We start from the raw sequence: 23,155 nt of genomic DNA on the forward strand, positions 1-23,155 counted from the left end.
GAAATAGGAGCAGTGTTAGAAACAACAGCAGGTCTCCAGAGATGGGGACTCTTAGGATAGTGATACTTTGAGGGAAGAGTTGTTGACTGGGCTAAACATCTGACTGAATGACTTTGTAGCTATTTATGTGACTTATGGTTAGTTCTGGAAAGCTTCCCCAGGCCTTCCTGATTCCTTGGAGTTAATGAGGTCATGTAAGAAGACAAATTCTTGATTATAATATATCATATTATACAGAATAATCTATACCATTATAATAATGATTCATCTCCTTGGGTCTCCATTTGGGGGGGAATAGTAATATTTCTACTGGGCAGTTAAGTGGTGCAGTTTATAGAGCGCCGGAATTGCCTGGGTCACATAGTCAAATCCAGCCTCAAATTATGTGACCTGGGAAAGTTATTTCACCTTGTTGCCTCAGTTTCCTCATCTGTCAAATGAGCTATTAAAAAGAAATGACAAACGCAAGAAAACTCCAAATAGGGTCATTGAAGAATCAGAAACAATTGAAAAAAACAACAGCAAAATTATTTCTTTCGTTGTAAGGACATTGATTTCCTTGTTTTGGAGTGTTGAGTTGTTTCAGTTTTTTCGTGAGCATACAGCATCTTTAGCATTATAGAACTTTTCTCTTAGGCTTGCCTTCTTGTCTGTTAATGCCTTTTTTTTTTTAAGGTTTTTGCAGGGCAAACGGGGTTAAGTGGCTTGCCCAAGGCCACACAGCTAGGTAACTATTAAGTGTCTGAGACCAGATTTGAACCCAGGTACTCCTGACTCTAAGGCTGGTGCTTTATCCACTGTGCCACCTAGCTGCCCCCTGTTAATGCTTCTGTTGGATCCTTGACTAGTTCTCCTAGTTTAGAAACACTCTGAGGAAGTCAGATTGATATAGGACAGTTTCCTTCCACCTTTGAAAGGGAAATAATTTGTTCCTTTATCATTTTCTACCTAAAAAATTTTGACAGCAGCTGGGGCCAAGTTTGAAGGGAATATTTGCCAATAGAAGCTAATTGTCCTGAAACCACATGAGTTAGGGAAATGTTAACTTGGTTGGTCAAAACTATTAGCAGTTTTTCAAAAAGTCTATGGATAGAATTCATTTTAGGTAAGCTATAACATAAAGATAAAAGAAATATGCTGCATGACTTTGCCGAATGATGGAGTATCATTGGAGAAGGATGAAACATCAGTTTTCTGTTTGAACTAAGCTTTATCCACTTAAATACCAAAACTGTATTTGACTGTTTTCATTGAGAAATTTTACTAAAACGTATTATGAAGAACTTACTAGGAAAATGGTAGAATGAGGAGTAGGACTATATATTTTCCCCAAAACCCACTAAATCTCAAAAAATTTTGCAGAAGACAAATGATGTGTCAGAGGTAAAACAATTACAGCTGTCCTTACAGACCAGGAAACCAAAAAGTTCAATAAGGTGATAGCCTTAAGAAATAACAGCGAGGGGTGGCTAGGTGGTACAGTGGATACAGCACCGGCCCTGGAGTCAGGAGTACCTGAGTTCAAATCTGGCCTCAGGCACTTAATAATGACCTAACTGTGTGGCCTTGGGCAAGTCACTTAACCCCATTGCCATGCAAAAACCTCAAAAAAAAATAAGAAATAACAGCGAAAAATATTAAGGCCTGGCACTCACTAAGTACCTACCCTCCATGCTCTGGCATAATTCCTGACCCATTCAGTATTCTCTGCTGCCACACATCATTCCCACTCTTAGCCAGCATTCTCTTGCAACAAATGCTGGACTTCAACTCTGCCTCATCACCTGCAGATAAGAGAGAAGTACAATAAGGCAAGACTGTGTTGGATGGGAGAGGGTAAGTATTGAGCTTAAGAGTGTCTCCTAAATTGGGTACCCCCAATATGGTGGGCAGAACTCTGCTCAGAAACTTTCCTCCAAGTCTATTAGAGGCAGCAAGATCAGAGAATAAAGTAGCAGAGAAAACTAGGGCAAGGCACCAACATGTGGAGTTGCACTTGGTCTTAAGGAAAGGAGATGGGCATCCAGTTGGATCCATTTCTTTCACTTGGAGCTTGGACCAAAGCCAGTAAAAAGAAAAAATCAGTTTACCATTGTGGAAGGGAGCGAAGACTTTGAGATTCAGCTCTATAGACAAACCTACCTTCAAAGAGGGAGGGCTCAGAAAATGAGCTCAGGAGAATGAATCTAAAGACAAAAGACTCAAACTACTAAAGATCTCAGGAGGAAGAAAATTCAATGAAATACCTGTAGCGTAAGTAGATAATAGAAGACTATTAAAATGTCTAAATAATTGCAAATGTATCCAAATAAATATTACTAGGCAAAGAGAATTGAACCCAATACTTGATGAATCCCAGATTCCTTCGATTACCAACAGCACTTCACACTGCTATACGATACTCCAGAATGGTTCAAATGACAAATAATAACCTTGAGGAAAAAAATTTAAGAGGAGGATAGGGACAGCAGAAATACTTAGCAAAACAGAAAGCCTTGAATTCATGATGGCCAGACTCCCACCAGAAAGTGAAGGAGATTGGATTGGGGATTATCTGGAAGAAGAGCCAGATCCAACAAAGTTGAAGAGAAAGTATGAAAAGTCTTCATGGAAAACATCAATTTCTAGGTCTAGACACACGGAACTGGAAGGTTGCATGCCTGCCAGAGAAATGGATAGGAGGTATCCATGACAGAAATAATAAAAGGAACCTGCCTACAACTTCTGTAGTGAGAAAACCAAGCATCTCTTCAAAGAGGCCACAGACCGTGGCCCATACTTCCAGGCTCTTAAGAAAATCAGAACTAGTGACAACTAATTCTTTAGAAAGCAAATTTGGATAACAAGACTTTTCAGTACCTCTTAGAACCTATCACAGAAAGGAATGAAAAGGGTAGAGGAGCTCCAGATGCAACCCAAAGTGATGGACCTTCCAACTCAGCCTAATTATCAGTGAACAAGCTAGACATTCAATGTAAGAGACATTTTTGAATCATTCTTACAGAGAAAGAAAGGAAGGGGGGAGAGAGAGTAAAGAAAATGTCATTCAACTTAAAAATAACCTAAACAAGTGAACTATAAGATATCAGATCAAGCAGAAGCAATGAAACCTGTCCACTTCAGGAGACTTTTATTAAAAGGAAAAACTGAGAAAAAAGAGAAAAGCATTAAATGATTTCTTTTTTTAGCAGGAGTCCAAGTTGAACTAGAAAACAGGGTTCAAGGATATCACAATATCTTTGTTTTATTGTACATTTAGTTATTTTCTTAAATATTTCTCAACTATATTTTCATCTGTTTGGGGCAGGTATATTTGATCCCTTTGTTCTCAGGGATAAAAGGTAAAAGCAGAACCTAAAGAAATGAGGCAAAGTGTCACTAGAGTCTTAATTAAACCTCAGATGAACAGAGTAAGAACTAGAATTTAATAACATCATCTCAGAAAGAATACATTGAAATAGCCCTAACAATAAATTCTATCAAACATTTAAAGAACAATAAATACAGTATTTCATATGCTGTTTGCAAAAATTTGGAAAAGAGGGCAGTTGGTGGCGCAGTGGACAGAGCACCAGCCCTAGAGTCAAGAGTACCTGAGTTCAAATCCAGCCTTAGATAATAATGACCTAGCTGTGTGGCCTTGGGCAAGTCACTTAACCCCATTTGCCTTGCAAAAAATTAGGAAAAGAAAATGAATCTAAAACATGATTTTGGTGCCCAATCTAGGGTGAAACCAAACAGAAAATTATAGACCAATATCCACATCTCTTGTCATAACCATTATTTAATAGAACGCTTTATACGTTAATTTTAATACTAAAATGAAAAAAAGGAAAGGTTAAGCAAAGAGGAAACAAATGTATCCCATTTTAGTTGATGTCTTAGGTCAACTAAGAATTGAAACAATCAGTACTTCTGCACAGTAGCATGATATGAATCCACAGATAAAATTATCCTTTCTGTCTTTTACCAACAAAGTCTTCTAGCTGGGGAATAGAGAACAAGAAAGACAGAGAGATGCAGAATAACTGTAGAAGGGATAAAATATTTGGGAGTCTGTCTTCAAAGGCCCACACAGGAGAACTCTATGACTAACTAAAATAAATTTAGACTTAAAAAGGGGAGAGGTATTAACTAATAATGGTTGAGTCATGCCATTATAACTGTAATCTGGAGGAACAAAATAAGGAGGAAAGGTAGGGAGGAAAAATGCTACAACTATATAATCAGCAAAACTATTTGGTCCTGGGGAGAGATTAGAGAAATCATTCAGTGGGGCAGCTAGGTGGCATAGTGGAAAAAGCACCAGCCCCGAAGTCAGGAGTATCTGGGTTCAAATCCAGTCTCAGACACTTAATAATTACCTAGCTGTGTGGCCTTGGGCAAGCCACTTAAAACCCTGTTTGCCTTGCAAAAACCTAAAAAAAAAAGGCAAAAGAAATCATTCAGTTACACAATATAGACAATATGCAGATGAGGCACCCAATCTACAGAAGCAAACATTACAGAATAGTATTATGTTTGATGAACCCAATAACCCCAACTATTTTGACAAGGTCTCCTGATATGACAAAAAGTCTTAGAAAAGACTGGAAACCAGCCCTGTAATAGATATTGACAAACACCTCTCCATGTATATCAAGATAAGTTCCAAATTTACTACAAGACTCAGATATGAAAGGTCACATCATAAATAAATTAGAAGAGAAAAGAAGTAGATATCACATTCTATGAATAGGGAGAAGTTCTACAGTTGAAATTAAAAACCAAAAGTTAATTGGGGGGGGGATTCCAGAACCTTTTTCTGCTAGATATGTTAAATCTAAGAGATTAAGAAACTGATTCAAACTTATAAAAATCAGGACCATTCTTTAATAGATAGTCAAAAGAGATAAGCTAGTAGATCTTAAAGGAGGGAATTCAAATCATCAATGACATACTAAAAAACGCTCCAAAATCATTCATAACTAAAGCATTGCAAGTTAAACACCCCTCTGGGTGTTTAATATTTCTCAGATTGGCAAAGGTAACCAAAAAAGGAAAATTCTAATTGTTGGAAGGACTGTGGGAGAAACAAGCATGTAAATCAACTGATGATAGAGCTTTGTGTAGAAAACAATTTGAAACCACCTGGAAAGTCACTTAATTATGGGTACCCTTTTGACCCCACAATACTGTTGCTAGGTTGAAACAAGCCTAAAGGGATCAAAGAAAGAGGAAAAAGGTTTCCTACAAAAATATATTTATATGATTTCTTTTTGTAGTGGCAAAGAACTGGAAATAAAGAATGTACCTATCTGGAAGTGGCTGAATAAATTGTAGTTTATGAATATAGTGGAGTCCTCTTACGCTAAGCAGTCTGGGGGCTCTAGAAGTCTTTTCAGATTGGTTAGTTGTGTTTCTGATAGGTTAGTGTAATCATTACAGATCCCATCTTAACAGCTATAAGAAAAAATAAAGGAGATGGTGCCAGAGTAACTTGGGAAGACTTGTTTGAACTGATGTGTGGAGTAAAGAAGGGTGAAACAAAAGAAAACTCCTAAGAACTCCTTAACATTTATAAATGTATTGGCCATCAAAGATTACAGAGAATTGGAGAGCTGATGAACTCAGGGTGCTGGATGAGAAGCAGCAGCTTGATAGTGAGGTAGAGGGGAGATGTGGAGTCAGGAGGATCTGAGTTCAAATTAGCCTCAAACCCTTATGAATTGTGTGACCCTGGGCAAATCACTTAATCATTTGTTTTAGTTTCCTATGAGCTGGTTAAGAAAATGGTAAACTACTCCAGAATATCTACCCAAAAAACTCCAAATAAGGTTACAAAGAGTTGGACCTAACTGAAAAACAACTGAATGACAAATTTTCTTGACAGCTGATAACAATAGTTTTATTTTTCTTAATTTCAATGGACAGATAGGAGAGTTGTGGGTAGGGTTCCTAAGAAAACAGTAAGAAAAGAAATAAAAGATCATTTTTAATGTGAAGAAGAGAACCAAAAAAGGATTGGTAGGGAATGCAGGCAAGCAGAACAGCTTTGAAAATAATGTGCCAAACTTGCTTTACTCCTTTGAGAAGCTGGATCCAGAATAGGCGGAGTGGTGGCTGCCCATGCAGGCCTCCTCTGTGATCAAAATAAAATTCCTAGCTTTGACAAAAATCAGCCTTTTGTTCTTTTTGGCCTGCCTTTAGTCTTCCTCCTTCTAAGGGCCATTTAGTTGACTGAGCTTGAGAAACATCCAAGTCCCCAGAAAGATGCCTCATTTTTGGGATCTTGTAGAGGCCTGATTTGTTCCCTTTCCTCTTCTTCCTTCTGTTTGCCTGCTCTAAGTGCCCCTTCCCTCTTTCTTCCCTTTTCATCTGCAGAGCTGGGAAAGCAGATAAACAAATGTTTATCTGGGGTGGTATGTAAAGCAAGGGCCTGCCTGGGGGGGTGGTTCCAGGGCCCAGCCTCAGACTGGGTGTCTTCTTTATATTCCCTGTGATCTCTGTAGCCTTTCTGTTGATTCCATGTTTACCCACGTTCTTGGCTTGTCTAGGGGCTTCTTTCTCCCCAGAGGCTGTTTTGCAGCCTTGTTACTGTGGCCAGGAAGGGCCAGGGCAGCCTGCCTTCGGTCAGGTCCCATGTGGCCACCCTGGCTGCCAGGCTGGGGTCTGCGCTTGAGCGTGAACTTCTCTCTAGTGAATGATGTTGCCATGGATTTCATGTTACACTTTGTACTTTGTACCTGTTAAAATCCATCTTTAGTACTCATTTGGTGGGTTGGATCCATAGTAACCAGTTTTGTATTGGTTGAAGCAGTGCACTAACCAGAAGACCTGAAAATTTCAAGTTGGAAAAAAAAGATAAATTGTCTTGAAAAACAGTGTTTTATAGGATTTATCATTTGTAAACATTTGTGAAGTGCCTTGGGGCACTTAACGAGGATAGAAAAAGAGCCCTTAGGGAGGTCCACAATGTCAAGTGATCAGGGGAAAGGACTGGGAGCCCCAGGGGCTGCTGCTGCTGCCCTGGAGGAGGGGAAATGATGCCTTCATGCTTGAAAGTGCCCTAAAGCCTCCTTCTCCACCAATCTTCTCAAAAATAAGCCAGAAAGCAGCCACTTCAGGGCCACAGGACTTTTTCTGAACAGGATAATGTACAGCTTTGTCCTTGAACACTTGAGGTATTCACATCTTTGCACTTTCTGGTTATTTTCAGGGCTCAGTATTTTCCAAGTTTTCATGGAGGGATTTCTTCCTTCCCTTTAAGAAAGTGTGAGCCCCAGAAAAGTTAAGTGACTTGTCCAAGGTCTTTCTTGTTGAATGACCTTAAGTAAGGCCCTTCTCTCCTCCATAGCCTGCTATTTCCCTTCTGAAAGTAGAGTGGCGCAGAGCAGATGACTCAGGAGACCTTCAAGAATCCTGAGACTCAGTGACTGAATTGGTCATGTTGCTTGGATGTTGGCTGGAGGTGCAGACCTCCAAACAGCAGGGTTAGTGGTTTATTTTAGTCTGTTGGATAGTCCTTTGTTGTAGTTCATGAGATTGCTCTGTGTGTCACAGCCAGGGTTCTTCCTCTTTGTCTCATTTTGCCCTTTCCCCAAGGGGAAATCCTGGTGGGTTCGTACAGAAATGTTAGTAAATGTTGAAATCCTTAAAGAAGGGGCAGTTTTTGCTCTCCTCCCCTGATCCTGCAAAGGAATTCTTTTTTGAAATGATTAACACTTTATTTAATATATTTCCAGCAAAGTCCATTAGCAAGAGATAGATAAAAAAAATTACATTTAAGACAATTGAAGAAAATATAAAATACTTGTCTATCAAGACAAACCCAGGAACTTTATGTACACAATTATCAGACGCTTTTCATACAAATAAAACCAGAGCTAATTAATTGGAAAATACTAACTGTTCATGGGTAAACTGAACCAATGCAATAAAAGATGACAATTCGTTCAAGAATAATCTATTCAGTAGCGTACCAAGCTACCAAAATTATTTTAGAGTTAGACAAAATAATTTTCACACTTTCTGCAAGTGGTACCATGTTTAGCATATATTTGTGTTTGCCTCAATTGTGGAATAAGAAACAACTCTAAAGGGAAAAAATAACAATGAAAAAGAAAAAAGTAATTGAAGAAAATATGCTTTGATAGACATTCAGAGTCCTTCAGTTCTTTATCTGGTATGAATAGCATTTTCCTTCACAAGTCCTTATACTTGTCTTGGATCATTGTGTTGCTGAAAAGTGCTGAGTCATTCATAGTGGATCATCACATATTGTCACTGATGCCAAGTACATTGTTTTCCTGATTCTGCTCATTTCTGTACATTTGTCATTGAGTTGGCCTTGTGGAGTGAGAGGGAGGAGTCAGCAAGGACAAGGAAGTTGGGGAGAATTCAAGGGGGAAACAACATAAAGAGTTTTCTTTGGTATTTGTTGAATCGAGGTGCTACTGGAATATCTAGTTCAAAACCTCCAAAAGGCATTTGGTGTGATATGTGATGGAGCTCAGGTGAGAGACTTAAGACTGCCATGTGGAAGTCACCTGCATATAGAGATCATTGAAATAATGATGACTGAGGAAATCACCAGTTGAGATAGTATATAACATGAAAAACCAAAAAAAAAATGGACCAGAATCTTGGGGGCACATATTTTAGGTGTGATGTGGAGGAAGATGTCACAAGGGGAGCAGAAGAGGACTAAGAGAGAGCAGGGCCATGCAAACCTAAAGAGGAGAAGGTGATCCACAGTGGAACAGGCTGCCAAGAGATCAGGGAAGATCAGGACTGAGAGAAGGCCATTCCATTGGATAACTTTGGAGTTTCTGTGAAATGATGAGGTCAGACGTCAGATGGCCAGGGCTTTCCAGTAAGGAGAGCTAGCTATTTAAAAGGTCTTAATTATGGGAGCATCTAGCTGGAGAAAATGAGAGAGAATAGGACAACAGGAGGTTTGTATAGAAGGATTCGTCATGGTGAGGGAGACCAATATCTCACCAAACTCCTTCATCTCTCCCTTCATGAAACCAAAGTGAAGGAGTCTTGGGATATTAAGAGGAGGGAAGGAGAAGTTAACTCATGGCAAATGACTGTTATTTACTTGTTTGCTTATTTTTCTGGCTTATGAGGCAAGATCCTCTTAGAACATGAGGGCAGAGGGTGCTCAAGAAGGCTTGAGGAGAGAACAGAAAATTTTTAAAGTGCTATGGAGAGTGAAACAGATGTTTGCTTTGCTATAGTGAAGACCCACTTGAGATTAGTAGATACACATTTGTAGAGGGCCCAATTACCATGTTTTCACTATTTCTTTCAATTCTGTTTAGCATTCTGTGAATAAGATTGAAGGAGGCAAAGTAGGAATGATCCAGTGGTGGGACTTGTCAAAGCCTCCAGAGAGCAGAGATAGATAGGACAAGGGAGAGAGGGAGGAGGGATTCAAATTTAGTATAGAGGTGTGCTTAGGGCATCAAGAGAAAAGAGAATATAGTCAGTACAGGGGTTGTATCACGAAAGGTGGACTAATAAGATTATGGTCAAGTTAAAGGTATTTGGGAGTTCGCAGACAGAAGTGTGACAATGCTTGTGTGATGGCAAGATCAAGAGCAGGTCAGTCTTTTTGTGGCTGAGGTGGAGTGAAAGAATGAAGTCATGGGAATTGGGAATTTTTGAAGGAACATGAGTATATATTATTCCCTCAGCATTAGAACAGGAGATGAGGAAGAAAGACTGACCTAGAGAGGGAGACTAGCTGTGATAAATTTGAATAGCGTGAACCTCAAGGAAAAATTTCTTAGTGAGTGGTATAGAGAGGGCATCAAGAAGGATCCAGGACTTGGGGACAGAAGAAATAATGAGTTGGAATATTATGATGCAGATGGAGAAAGGTTCATAGAGAAGTTACTCTAGAGGCCTGAACAAATGAACTTGAGGCACTGCAATCATACTGCTCAGAGATGTTCACATGTTCACCAAGAAGCCTGAAGTGAGCATTGGAGTTCATTGGAATTCCATATTATGCCTGGAATTGGACAAGATGGGAATTGTTTTCTTTTAAAACCAGACTTTGGACATTAGCAGGTGGCAGTTCTGTGGAGTTCAATCACAAGATTGGAGTTGGCATTTTTTTCTCTAAAGACATCACTAGCCTTGAAAGTTTTCCTTGTGAGGCCCACTTTTGGTAGGACACCTGCTTGGTGATGGTAGGTGGGTTCTGTGTCTATTGCTTCAATAGAATGCACAGCGACGGGCATTGATAGCATTGGCAGATTGATGACGAAATGCTGGCTGCTGATCTTTAAGGAGTAAAATTATTGGGGGAAATTGCATTGAACATTTTAGGGAACTGTGTTTTGATGTAGATTAATTCTCATTTTAATTAAAGAGATTCCAAGGAACTTGCCCATTGTAGACATTGTCCCTGCAGCATGTAATAGTGGAAATCACCATTTATAGCAAGTACAGATTTGCTATATATCTTTCTTCCCCTGTTGTGAGAAGATGAGAGATATTATGGCAATTCCAGTGAATGGCAGGCCCCAACTCTAGTTCTTTTATAACACTGACAATGTATTTTGGAGAAGGGATTGACCACAAATTTCCCTCCCTTCCCTTAATAACTCATTCTAGGAATGTCAGCTAGTAATTGTAGCCAGAGCCTTCTTGAACCAGTTTGTTTTCAGCCTATAAAACCATTAAGGTTAATGACCTCCAAGTTTACTACCTTCCTAGATTGTTTTTTTAAGCTTACCCTCTTCCAGCTTCAGAAGTTATCTCCTCATTTTAGTTGGGCACTTAGTCCAAGATTTGTTGCTTCTATTTGATTTGATTTTGCTCATAGTTTCCATGATGTTTGCAATATTTCATTATATTATGATACTGATTGTTAACCTTCATATTTCTAAATTGGAGATTTATAATTTTTCAATTTTGCTTTACAGTTTTTTGTTCATAAAGAAACTCTTTGGTCTCTTTCTGTGGTTAACTCTCAAGCTCTCAAAAGTTAGACCTCTTCCTGATATTTGGGAAGGTGCAGTGACCAGCATTTTGCACCTGCACTATAATAAGTTCAGGTGCACTGACTTTAGAAAGGTTCTAAACCAGTTCAGCAGATGGTTTTGCTGGACCTTCTCTGGCCATTGCCTCTGGGGAATGACTCCCAGGTTCTAATGAGTAAAAGACTTTGTGTCAGCATTTTAATTTTGTCTTGACTTCTTTCCCCACTTGTGGGAGAACCCTGAGTCTGCTCCATGTTCCTTCTTACTCTGAGCCCTCCTGACCCCTTTGTCTCTGCCCAGCTCCTGGCCAGCACAGTGTCCTGCTGTTGACATTTATTGAATTGGATTTATTGAATTGGATCAGAAGGCTCCAAGAAGCAGGTTCTTTTCACCCTCAGACTAATTGTGACTTGTCAAATAACAAGAAATCATTTGTCAATAACCTAATTCTTCTCTATATTTTAGGAGTGAATTGAAGGGCATTTTAATTCTCTTCATTGACTTCTGTTTATTTTGCAGGTCACGGAACAAAAAACCAAAGGTAAGATTCTTTTTATTTGTTCAATTCAGAAGAACCCTTTAAAATGCTTATTTCACCTTGTCCATGTCTACAGGTCAGTTGTCAGTTTTCTTGAAAACAGAAGGAGAGGGACAGCTAGGTGGCACAATGGGATAGAGCACTAGGCCGAGTCAGGAGGATCTCAGTTCAAATCCAGCCTCAGATACTTAAGAATTACCTAGCTGTGTGACCCTGGGCAAGTCAATGAACCCCATTGCCTTGCAAAAAACAAACAGAAAAGAAAAAAGAGGGGGAGCTCTGTGCACAGTAATTAGGTTTTTGCTGAATTGGTTGAACCAAGCCTGGTTTCAGGCAGCAAAAAGCACTTGTGTGACTAATTAACATTTTTCAAGAAGAGGTGTGTTAGAAAGAAAAAAGTACATTTTATTGCAAGTCATTGAGCCTTTGAGCTGAGGGTCTCAAAAAGGTTTTCTATATAATTCTTAAGACCTCCCCTTTGGAAGGGAGAGCTAAGGAAATTAAGAACTTTCATCTGTGTAAAAGTTCATTTTTTCAAATTAAAGATTTTATTTTATTTTTGAGTTTTACAATTTTTCTCCCAATTTTATTTCCCTTCCCCCCACCCCATAGAAAGCAATTTGTTAGTCTCTACATTGTTTCCATGCTGTATTTTGATCCAAATTAAGTGTATTCATTTTTTTTTTAAACAGAAAGTAGGACATTTTAATTTGATGGGTGGAAGTAGGGTTATATTGGAAGAGTCCTATGTCCATCTATTTCCTGAGATAATATTTTGAATACTGGAATTAAATCAAATTAAGGACCCTCTAAATCTGATGGTTTCTAAAACTTATCTAAAATTTACTGATGTTCAACTCCATTTTGCAGGAAAAATTAGTGAAAACAAATCAGGGAGAGTAATTCTGGCAGCTTTGCTCATGTTTTTCTTTCTTATATCCTGAGAGGCTCCTGATTGTGTTTTTCACAAGAGATATGAATGGGAGTTGTCACAGCTCTGATACATGTGGGACTCCCACACTCTGCCCCTTCTCCAGAAAGGAGGCCCCAAGAGAGATAGCTCTTTGTCCCAGATCTTTTCTCCTGGGATCCCTAGCAGGTGGTTTGCCCACTGTGGAACAGAAAGGGGGTCTGTTTCTCCCCTATTCTCCTACCATCCTTAACACAAATACATAAATCTATTCTGGAAACAAATGGAGAAAACATGCTAAAAGTAACAGATGGAGTTTTTAGAATTCCAAACTTCTAAAATAAGTCTCAGATGAAAGTTGCCTATGGTTTTCATCAAAATTTAAAAGGAGCTATCACCCCCCCTTCAAACCTTTTAAGAGCTCCTCTTATATTTATAACTGCGTCTTCGTTTTTGTTCTTTAGAATCTCCCTAATCTTTCTGTGCCTCTTCTAATCCAGAGACGATCCAATACAAGACTTCCTTCTGAGCCCCTTCCTTTTCTTTGTGCCGCCCCCCCCCCCAGGACAAAAGCCACATGTGTGATTTTTTTTTAAGGAATGAAGGTTAAGATTCACCCATATTTCATAGGAAAACCCAGACTCTTGTGTCTGTCTCCCTTTTTTGAAAAGGAAGTCTTTCTTCAAGGATTAGATGGGACAGAGGCTGAGGATGCTGCTGAGGCTGCCAATGAGACTAGGGGAAGGGTGAGTGGGGGGTTGGGTGGCATGGCCATGGGAAAATTTGGCCAGGTCGAATTTCAGACTGCTTCACTTAGGTTGGGGGAGGGGGGAGATTGAACAAGAGTGGGGTCTAAAATAGAAAGTAGGGGAGAAAAACTCCAGTTGTTGGTGCAGAGGCATCAGAGTTTATAACACCGATATCCCGTTTTGTTTTTTTAAGGATTAAAATCTAAAATAATTCATTTCAAAGAATGTCATGGCTTAATGTTTTTTCCTCCCTTAAATTTTGAGAATTTTGCCTCTCTCCTCTGACCTCATTGCATTACATACCATATCCCACTTGTGTGTGTGTGTGTGTGTGTGTGTGTGTGTGTGTGTGTGTGTGTCCATCCCCCTTAACTCTTAGATGGCAAGGGCTTAGTCTCCTTTCCATCTTGTATTCCCAGTCCCTGGCACAGTTGCTTCCACATAAGAGATGATCAACAGGCATGTGTTCAATTGTAATGTAGAAAGAAAAGGAAAGGAAAATACCCAAGACAATAGCAAAAATCTCCCTGACACCCCTGGTCTTCTCTTTATTTTTCTGGAGTGTCTGGGGATTTCCCTTGCTTGCTTCCTTAATTACCCATCAAGACAAAGGTGAGTGACTCCTTGGTTCCGGTCAGTTGGGACATTTAGTTTCCTTTTCCTGCTTGATCTCCCTTCCTTCTGGGCCACTTGCTAGTCAGGTGCCCAGAGCTCCTTCACCCATTTAGGAGCTTTCATTTTGGGATAAGTCTTGAGTTCAAATTTTAGCTTTTCTTCAGATCCTAGGATTCTACAGCTGGAAGGAAACTTGGGTACTGTCTTTTCAAACCAAGGCCTAGAATAGGGAAATAAATTGCCCAAGCCCTTTTTAGTGTCTTTTCATTAAGACAAAGATTGACTGTGACTACCTTTGACTCCTGTTCTCCACACTGTAAGGCTTAGCATCCAGTTTCCCCTCCTTCTGTTCATGGGGGGAAAAGGCTGATCATCCCCTCTTCCCTCCACTTTAGGACTCTTCTTCTTAGGTTTTGTTTGCTCCATCAGCAAGTCATTCTTCCTCTCCCACCACCGTATCTGCCTCTTTCTCCCTTCTCTCCTCCCCAACTTTTGCTTACCACCAGCATTTTTCTGTCTACTATGTCCTAAACATGTTCATTGTCTCCTCATCTTGAATTCTAATTTTCTTCATCTGCTCAGACGACTCTAAACATAACACATTTCACCAATGGATGCTTGAAGGCAGTTGAATAGAATGAAGGGAGGCCAAGGCTGTGGTTCCAATCCTGGCTCTGCCCTGATCTGTGAGACCTTGTCCCATTTCTCAGGTTCCCTCTAGCTTTAAGCCCAGTCCACCCAGGAGCATAGTGCATCTATGCTGTCCTCATTTGTGGAGGTTTCTTTCTTTTTTCATGCTATTTTTCTCTCTTGGGCCATAAAGGGATGGGATCAGCAAGTATGAGAGCAATCATATGCTCTACTAGAAGGAGCATACAAGAGGAAGAAAAAACCTGGCCCTTGTCTTCAGGAAGACCACTGTGCAGTTAGGAAGGTAACATTAATGCCTACGACATGCAAAAGATGTCTGTGGTCTGGTGCTGGAGGACGTGCAGTCATCCAGATCAGAGATCCTCAGCATGAAGAGGAATTGGTGAACCCCTGATAAATCTAAAATGAAGAAATGATAGGCCTGGGCATTGATTGGAGGCAGAAAGTCAGAGAAAGGGAGGAGTCAGCAGTAATTGGACAGAAGATAAAAGGAGGTGTGCCTGCCAAATGGCTGCTGGCTGATCCTTGTTGAAAATAGAAGAACAGAGTCTGCAGATAGCAGCCCTGGGAAGTCGCTTCCACCTCTGGTTATTGGGAAGAGTCTGCTCTGTGCTGCATGAATGCTCCAGGAATGAATTAAGAAGCTTTTAGAACCTGGGGAGAAGCCAACTTGTAGATCAGGGAGCTCCTAACCCTTAGAAAAGGTCTCAGCAGCCAGGCAGATGTACAGGGGTACTTGGAGGCCTTTGATGTCATTGCTAGTGATGAAATCAGGTCATTTTCTGATGTTGGCCATTGGTGACGAGAACTCTCCTTTCTGGTGCTGTGGCTGCCCCCCTGCCCAGCTGCATCTCCCCAGCCAGAGGTCCTGGACTGGTAGCATGGCTATTCCCAAGGCTCTTGACCCCATCTGGATCTGTGCAGAGGTGATGATTTGATTCACTTGTCACATGCTGCTTCTGGTCTACCCCACAAGAGTACCTTGCTACTTCAACTCTTCTGGCTTGCCCACCCCAATATTTGAAGTAGGTGACTGAAGTATTCCAATAGAAAGAACTTATTCAGGCCCTTCTCTCCTCTCCTCCTCCAACTGGTTTCATCTCTTCCCATTCCCTAGAGGCCAGGTAGCTTCTCTTGTGAATTAGCAAGAGTCAAGAAGTTTGGAGAATGCAGGGGATATTCCAGTTTGCAGATATTATTTTGTGTCAATAGGGTCTCTTCTGATCGGGCCAGCTGACAGTCACAGAAACTCCTCCCCTGCCAAAGAAAGAGTTGCTTCTCTTCAGTTCAGGATCAGAAGGAGGAATTCAAGAGGGAGCCAGTAGGATAAGACTTTGGAGAGGCAGAGGGGGAACTGGAAATGGGAAACAGTTCAAGAGAGGAGAAAGGCAGAGTTTGGACTCCTACCCTGCCTGCAAGGTTTAGAGGACTTGTCTCCTGGAAGATGGACTCGATGGATTTTGTTTGGCTCCAGAGGGAACCTGTAGAGCAGCAGGAGAAGCTCTTCAGGGGTCTTGTTTTTCTGGTGAGCACTGCCCTGAGTGAAGAGGAGTACCTGGGGAGGCGTGGGCTTGGGCTCCCTGGAGTTCTTCACCTGGACATGAAGGACTAGAAGGGGGCCCATCGCCACCTCCTTGCCAGCTGAGGTTTGTGGTTATGCAAAGGAAACAGGTTCTGGAGTTTGACCAGCAGAGAGAAAATCTGAAATTAGTCAAGAAGCCTTGTTTGCTAAGCTTTGTAGGAACAATGGAGAGGTGGGCAGTCTTTCCTGAGAAGTCTCCTGAAAAGTGACCCATCTAGTGACTCAACAACAATCATTTCTTGTGAGGACCATGACATTCTGGACAAGAAATAGAAGCCTTCAGTCAGATCCAGAGAGGGAAGAACACCCAGCAGGGTGTCCAATGAGAAGTTCTTGGCTATAATTGGAATCTCTGAGGAGAATAGGAAGAATTTTTTTTATGCTGATCTAATTTAAATTGGAAATGGAGAAGATGGGAGGGGGAAAAACAGTTCACACACCTGCATTCACTTAAGATTAACAAAGAAAATAGTGGTTTATGACCTTGGAAAGAAGATTTCAGTAATTCACAGGTAGCTTAATAACAGAGGGAACCTTTAAGTTGTGTACCTGGGACCTCAGGTAATCACTAATGTGGGTCTGTTCATAAATGAGAGAGCGAGATTTGGAAGATGTCTAAGGCCCCTTGTAAAGCTCTAAACCCCTCCACAGGCACATCATTAGATTAGCAGTTTCCAAATCCAGCCTATGACTTTCTTTTGTACAAGACAGTATTGGGAGAGACTTTGCTTAGGATCTCACTGAAGTCCCAGGGCAGCAGATCTAGAACATTCACCTATTCTACCTACCCATCTGATAACCCTCTTTAATTGATGTCATTTCCATCTATAAGTGTTGTTGAACCAATCCTGATTCAATTTGATCATCACTTTCTCTTTAATACTCAGTATAACTAAGCAGTCCTTTAATATAATACTCTAGAATTTGTCAGCCTTCTAATGTCCACCTTAACAGATTTACAGTATGAAGAATTAACTTTCCCTCCTCTTACCACCTTGTGCTGAGAAATTTGCTCATCTCCTTTCCAAGAGCATCTCTTCTATTTACCTTGACCTTTCAGAGATAAACATGCCCTTTCTCTGGCATCCTGCTTAGCGAGGGGTTCACAGAGCTCACCATACTCCTTTCTACCTCCCCGGGATCAGTTTGTGATAAGCTCTGCTAACGTCCAGTGCCCCCTGGGAGAAGCGGGACCCCTTTTAGCCCCTGAAGGCCTTGCCTGGGACTCTGGGATTGCATCCCATTTGCCTTGCCAAGCCCATCCAGCTTTCTCTTGTGAGACCTGCTGGCTTCCCACTATCTCATGGCAGAAGCATGACCCTCTCTTTCTGCCACTGTAACCCTCAGCTACCTTCCCACACCCAGGAAGGCACAGACATGTTTTAGGGGGTTTGTTGTTTTCCTAGCTCCATGGTCCAGTACTGTGGCCCAGGCTTGGTAGAGTAGATTATGCCCACCCCTCCATACTGCCTCATTATCATTTCTTAGGAAAAGCTCGCAAGCTCTGAAGATGCTGTAGGAGACAAAAATGGAGCCTCCTGCTAGAATATTGTGAAAGCACCAGGAGTCATCTGTATTGATTTTACTGTGTGTACCTGTAGAAAAATGGGTTTAATTTTATGGGTTTCTTTTCCTGCCCCTTTCAGTGCCCGAAGTGACGAAACCAAGTTTAAGCCAACCAACGGCCGCCAGCCCGATTGGCAGCTCTCCATCGCCACCAGTCAATGGTGGCAACAATGCCAAAAGGGTGGCAGTGCCGAACGGACAACCGCCAAGCGCCGCCCGCTACATGCCTCGGGAGGTGCCGCCGCGATTCCGTTGCCAGCAGGACCACAAAGTGTTACTAAAACGCGGGCAGCCCCCTCCCCCCTCCTGTATGCTCCTCGGGGGTGGGGCCGGGCCTCCTCCCTCCACCACACCTGGAGCAAACCCTAACAACGCACAAGCAACAGGAACCCTGCTGCAAAGTGAGAGTGGGCCTGCAACAGGTAAGGAGCAGCCAACAGCTGGGGTGGGGAAGGGCTCAGCAGGACCACCCGATGTTAGGAGGACCATGCCAGATGCCAACACATGGTCTGGAGACACTGGGAGCAAGGGCTCCCTGTGGTTGACCATAAGCATTTTAGACCCCTAGTGTATACCATCTCTGCAATCAGGAAAAAGCTGCCCACAGCAGAGAGGAAATCCATCAGAATGCTAGTCTGTGAACTTCGTTAGCCCCTTTTCTAGAGAGGCTGAGAAGTCAGGATACAGTTGTATGTTGTCAGTCTCAGACTTCCTCACTGTCCCCTTTCTTTGTCTGTGGCTCTTAAAGGTTGCACAGAGAATCTTGGAGCAGAAAAAAAAAACCCATGAAATTTGTTCTTCGTATTTTTAAGTCTCCACTTGATGTGAGTGCCCGCCAGAGGGCCCCCCCCCCCGGATTCAAGGGCCCTTTCTGAGTGATCAACTCGATTTTCCCCTTCTCAGAAAGCAAAGCTATCCCTCCCCCAATTCTCACTGCCCACTTGGCCCCTGGAATATCAGGTGCTTTGGGGCCCATTATGTGTCCATCACTGGGCTCACCCCAGAGGCTCAAGGGTAATTGACACATTGTTTTAAAACACTTGGGTTGTTTTAGCTAGGCTGAAAAAGAAGTCCTTGGAATAGCAAATCTTAGGGTTCAAGAAACAGCTTGGATCCCCTCTCCTCTGATGTTAATTGGTCTTCCTTTCCCCCTCCTCCCTTCCAGTGGTTTTGAATGTACTTTATTTCTGTTTGATCTATATGTTTATAAGTTGTTTCATCTGATAAAATGCAAATTTCCTCTATCTTCCATCCTCCTGGTACCTGGCACTCTGTAAGCAGGTGGAAAGGGTTTGCTGATAGGTTGCTGTCAGGAAGGTGTGATGCTATCTGGCTTAGAGGATGGTACAGTCCATCTGTGTCTGTGCATGTCAGATTTCTGGATTACACAATGGTTTTTATGGTGCAAACAGACACCTGATGACAAATAAGATGACTGAGCAGCCCAGGCGTGTTTTCCCTGTTTTGGGTAGATGTCTCCCTTGAGGCAGTGGGAGCCCTTGGCTGAGATCAGGCAGCAGCCGGACCTGGGCATAGCACCTGGTGTGGACTGGCCGGTGCTTTGAGCCACTCCTGCCTATTGTCTTGGAGACCCCAGCTTCTCCATTCTTGGAGGTTATTCAGTGTTCTTTTAGAATATCTCACCAGGAAGCTGAAGATGTAGCTAATTGTTTAAGTCTTGAAGAAAGAGATGTATTAATATTAAGTAAAGCAACAGGTGAAAACTTTCCAGTGGCTTAATTATATTTGAATCTGGAGCTCGCCACCTTCTTTTAGATCGTCTACCTGTCTGAATGACTTGGCATCCACCAGGAGCATTCCTCACCTCTCTGGTGTTTCCCCCCAAGCCTGGCATAGCACCTTGTTCAGAAATAATTGCATTTTTTTATATTAGGAGATTTGAGCCTAGCAAAATTTTTGGGGGGGTTGGTCGTGGACTGAGCTTCTGCAAGTGTTCCTCCTGTCATGGAAATAAAGAGATAAGGGGTTCAAATGAAGGACCCCCCCCTTAAATATCCTCTTAGTCAAAACAAAAGTAGTTACATGTGAGCTATGCATCTAATCACAGCTTTGTCCATAGATTTTCCTGTCATTTAATAGATGTAACTTGTTTCCTAATAGATTAAAATTTGGAAAATAATTGAGTATATAAATATAGCTGATCTGGGGAACTGTGCAAATGACAAAATGTGTTTTTCAGATTCATCCATTGGAGGTGCTGCTGCTTCAAATTATGCAAATTCCACTTGGGGCCCAGGAGCCTCCTCCAGCAACGGCGCTGCTGCCAACCCCACCCCCACCTGGGACAAGGTGATTGTAGACGGGTCTGACATGGAAGAGTGGCCTTGTATTGCCAGCAAAGACACTGAGGCTCCTTCCGAGAACACCACCGAGAACAACAGTGCCTCGAACCCTGGCTCTGAGAAAAGCCCTCTGCCGGGAAGCACCACTAGTCACAAAGGAAAAGGAAGCCAGGGCCCCCCTGGGGGTTCTGGGAACGAATGTAATCTTGGGGTCTGGAAGTCTGACCCTAAGGCAAAGTCTGTTCCACCTTCCATCTCTGCTGCAGAGAGCAACAACGCACTTGGGAACTGGAGAAACGTGGGTGGTCAGGAGAGGGTCGGTCCTACTTCCGGCTTCAGCAACTTCAACCCAAATAGCAACCCATCTGCCTGGCCCGCACTGGTACAAGAGAGCAGTTCTAGGAAGGGGGCCCTGGAGGCTGAGAATAGCAGTCCCAGTGCACAGGCAGGCCCGGCCGGTCTGGCGTCCAAGATGGAGAACAACGCGGGGGTGAATTATGTTGTCTCTGGCCGAGAACAAGCTCCAGTTCATAACACTGATGGACCAAAAAATGGAAACACTAACTCCTTGAACTTAAGCTCACCAAACCCCACCGATAATAAGGGCATGCCCTTTGGGGTGGGCTTGGGGAGCTGTTCCAGGGGCACAGATGCCCCTCCACAGAGCACTGGAGACAGGCAGCCAGGGAATGCTGGGTCTCGGGGTACAGGAAGGGGGTCTTCTGGAACTGACACCGTCTCTGGACAAAGCAACTCTGGAAACAATGGGAACAATGGAAAAGAAAGAGAGGAGGCCTGGAAAGGTGCCTCTGTTCAGAAATCTGCTGGGTCAAAAAATGACTCTTGGGATAACAGTAGCAGGTCTGCGGGTGGTGGGTCCTGGAACTTTGGCCCACCAGACCCAAATGAAAGCAAATGGGGTGAAGGGAACAAAATGACATCCGGGGTCTCTCAGGGAGAATGGAAACAGCCGGCTGGGTCTGACGAGTTAAAGATTGGAGAATGGAGTGGTCCAAACCAACCAAATTCTAGCACTGGAGCATGGGACAATCAAAAGGGTCACCCCCTCCCTGAAAACCAAGGCAATTCCCAAGCTCCCTGTTGGGGGAGATCTTCGAGTTCCACGGGAAGTGAGGTTGGGGGTCAGAGCACTGGAAGCAACCATAAAGCAGGCAGTAGTGACAGTCACAATTCTGGACGTCGGTCTTACAGACCCAACCATCCTGACAGCCAGGCGGTCTTGCAGACTCTGTTGAGCCGGACTGACCTGGATCCCCGGGTGCTTTCCAACACTGGCTGGGGCCAAACTCAAATTAAACAGGATACAATTTGGGATATCGAAGAGATGCCAAGGCCCGAGGGGAAATCTGACAAAGGGACAGAAGGGTGGGAGAGCTCTACCACACAGACAAAGAACTCAGGGGGCTGGGGAGACGGACCCAGCCAAAGCAATCAAATAAAGTCTGGATGGGGTGAGCTCTCAACCCCTACAGAATGGAAGGACCCCAAAAACACAGGAGGATGGAGTGATTATAAAAACAGTAACTCCTCCAACTGGGGAGGAGCAAGACCAGAGGAGAAGGCATCTTCCTCATGGAACGATAATTCTGGCAAGGACCAGGGCTGGGGAGGGCGCCAGCCTAACCAAGGATGGACTTCAGGAAAGAATGGATGGGGAGAAGAAGTTGATCAGACAAAGAACAGTAATTGGGAGGGCTCAGGAAGTAAACCAGCATCTGGTTGGGGTGAAGGAGGTCAGAATGAAATTGGGACTTGGGGAAATGGTGGGAATTCAAACTTGGCTTCAAAAAGCGGATGGGATGATTGCAAAAGATCTCCAGCCTGGACAAATGAGACAGCTCGACAGTCCAATTCCTGGAATAAACAGCACCAACAGCAGCCACCACCGCAGCCACCGCAGCCACCACCTCAGCAGCAGGAGGCCTCCAGCTCCTGGGGAGCCCCACCACAACCTCCACCTCCAGGAAACCCTAGCTGGAACAGTGGGCCACAGCCATCGGCCCCCAAGGACGAGGAGCCCAGTGGCTGGGAGGAGCCTTCGCCGCAGTCCATCAGCAGGAAAATGGACATTGATGATGGCACGTCAGCCTGGGGAGACCCAAGTAGTTACAACTATAAGAACGTGAACCTGTGGGATAAGAATTCTCAAGGGGGTCAGGCCCCACGAGAACAAAGCCTGCCCACCCCGATGACGAGTAAAACATCATCTGGTTAGTCTCACCTGCTTTTTCTCCACAAAAACTCTAGCTGTCTAGGCAGTGATTTTTTTTTTTTTGCAAGACAAATGGGGTTAAGTGGCTTGCCCAAGGCCACACAGCTAGGTAATTATTAAGTGTCTGAGGCCAGATTTGAACCCAGGTACTCCTGACTTCACTGCCGGTGTTTTATCCACTGCACCACCTAGCTCAAAAACACATAACTAGAAACTAGAAGCTAGCTCCACATCCTCTGCATCTGCATGTGTATACAGCCACTTAGACACATTATCAGTACCTCAGGTTTCCCCTCCATGAAAGGGTTTTGGGTTTTGGTTTAAAATAATTTCCTTCTCCTAGGACCCAGCTGCAGTAGTTTACATGTCCTAAGAGGATCAGTCACCACCTTGACCATGAGTGGTTGGTTCTAAATAGTCAGCCCCAGGGAGAAACGAGGGTCATCCCTACCAACTCCTGCTCTGTCCAGTGGTTTGGGATGGCTTCTCACAAGTTTTGGGGGCACACAGGCAGTGGGGAAGAACTAAGGCCCATCTGGGTAAGGACCCTGGATTTCCTTACCTTGGGGCATTCCTTTGGCTCTTCTTCGGTGCCAGGAAGAGATCCACAAGGTCATGCTCTTCCAGAGAAAGACAAGGCTCCTTAGGTGTATGCAGCCTTGCTCTTCAACTCCGTCTTTTGGCTGCACTGGTTTGGACAAATGGAATTTCCTATCTCAAGAACTTTGTGAGCCTTCAGTAGAACGATTCCTGCCCATTCAAGTTATGGGGATGGCAATACTCTTTCCCTCACAGTGCCAAATTGCACAGCCTGCATCCTGTTAGACTCCACGGGAGATACAAACTCAGCTCTTAAATGAGTAATAGCATAAACACTTACTGAAGGCAGAGATGACCTTTCCTACTAATATATTGTAGTGTCCATGTTTGTCCTAGTGTTTTTCTACAAGAGAATGACAACCCAAAGACATCACTTTTTTTTTTGTGATGCTTCATTAGATGGCAAGAATGATTTTACTTAGGAAATGA

The 23,155-nt window shown here is 43.0% G+C and overlaps 1 protein-coding gene across 10 annotated transcripts in view; it reads left to right on the plus strand.

Annotated features, from left to right (window-relative positions):
• TNRC6B (trinucleotide repeat containing adaptor 6B) overlaps positions 1-23,155 on the plus strand; it is a 218,834-nt gene that overhangs the window by 145,562 nt on the left and 50,117 nt on the right. For all 10 annotated transcript variants that reach the window (XM_074226984.1, XM_074226986.1, XM_074226992.1 and 7 more), the window contains 3 exons: positions 11,499-11,520; positions 17,671-18,012; positions 19,791-22,124. In XM_074226984.1, coding sequence (XP_074083085.1) covers positions 11,499-11,520; positions 17,671-18,012; positions 19,791-22,124 — 2,698 coding nt within the window. The remainder of the gene's footprint in view (positions 1-11,498; positions 11,521-17,670; positions 18,013-19,790; positions 22,125-23,155) is intronic.

Source organism: Macrotis lagotis, chromosome 2, assembly GCF_037893015.1.
Source record: "Macrotis lagotis isolate mMagLag1 chromosome 2, bilby.v1.9.chrom.fasta, whole genome shotgun sequence".
Classification (NCBI taxonomy): domain Eukaryota; kingdom Metazoa; phylum Chordata; class Mammalia; order Peramelemorphia; family Peramelidae; genus Macrotis; species Macrotis lagotis.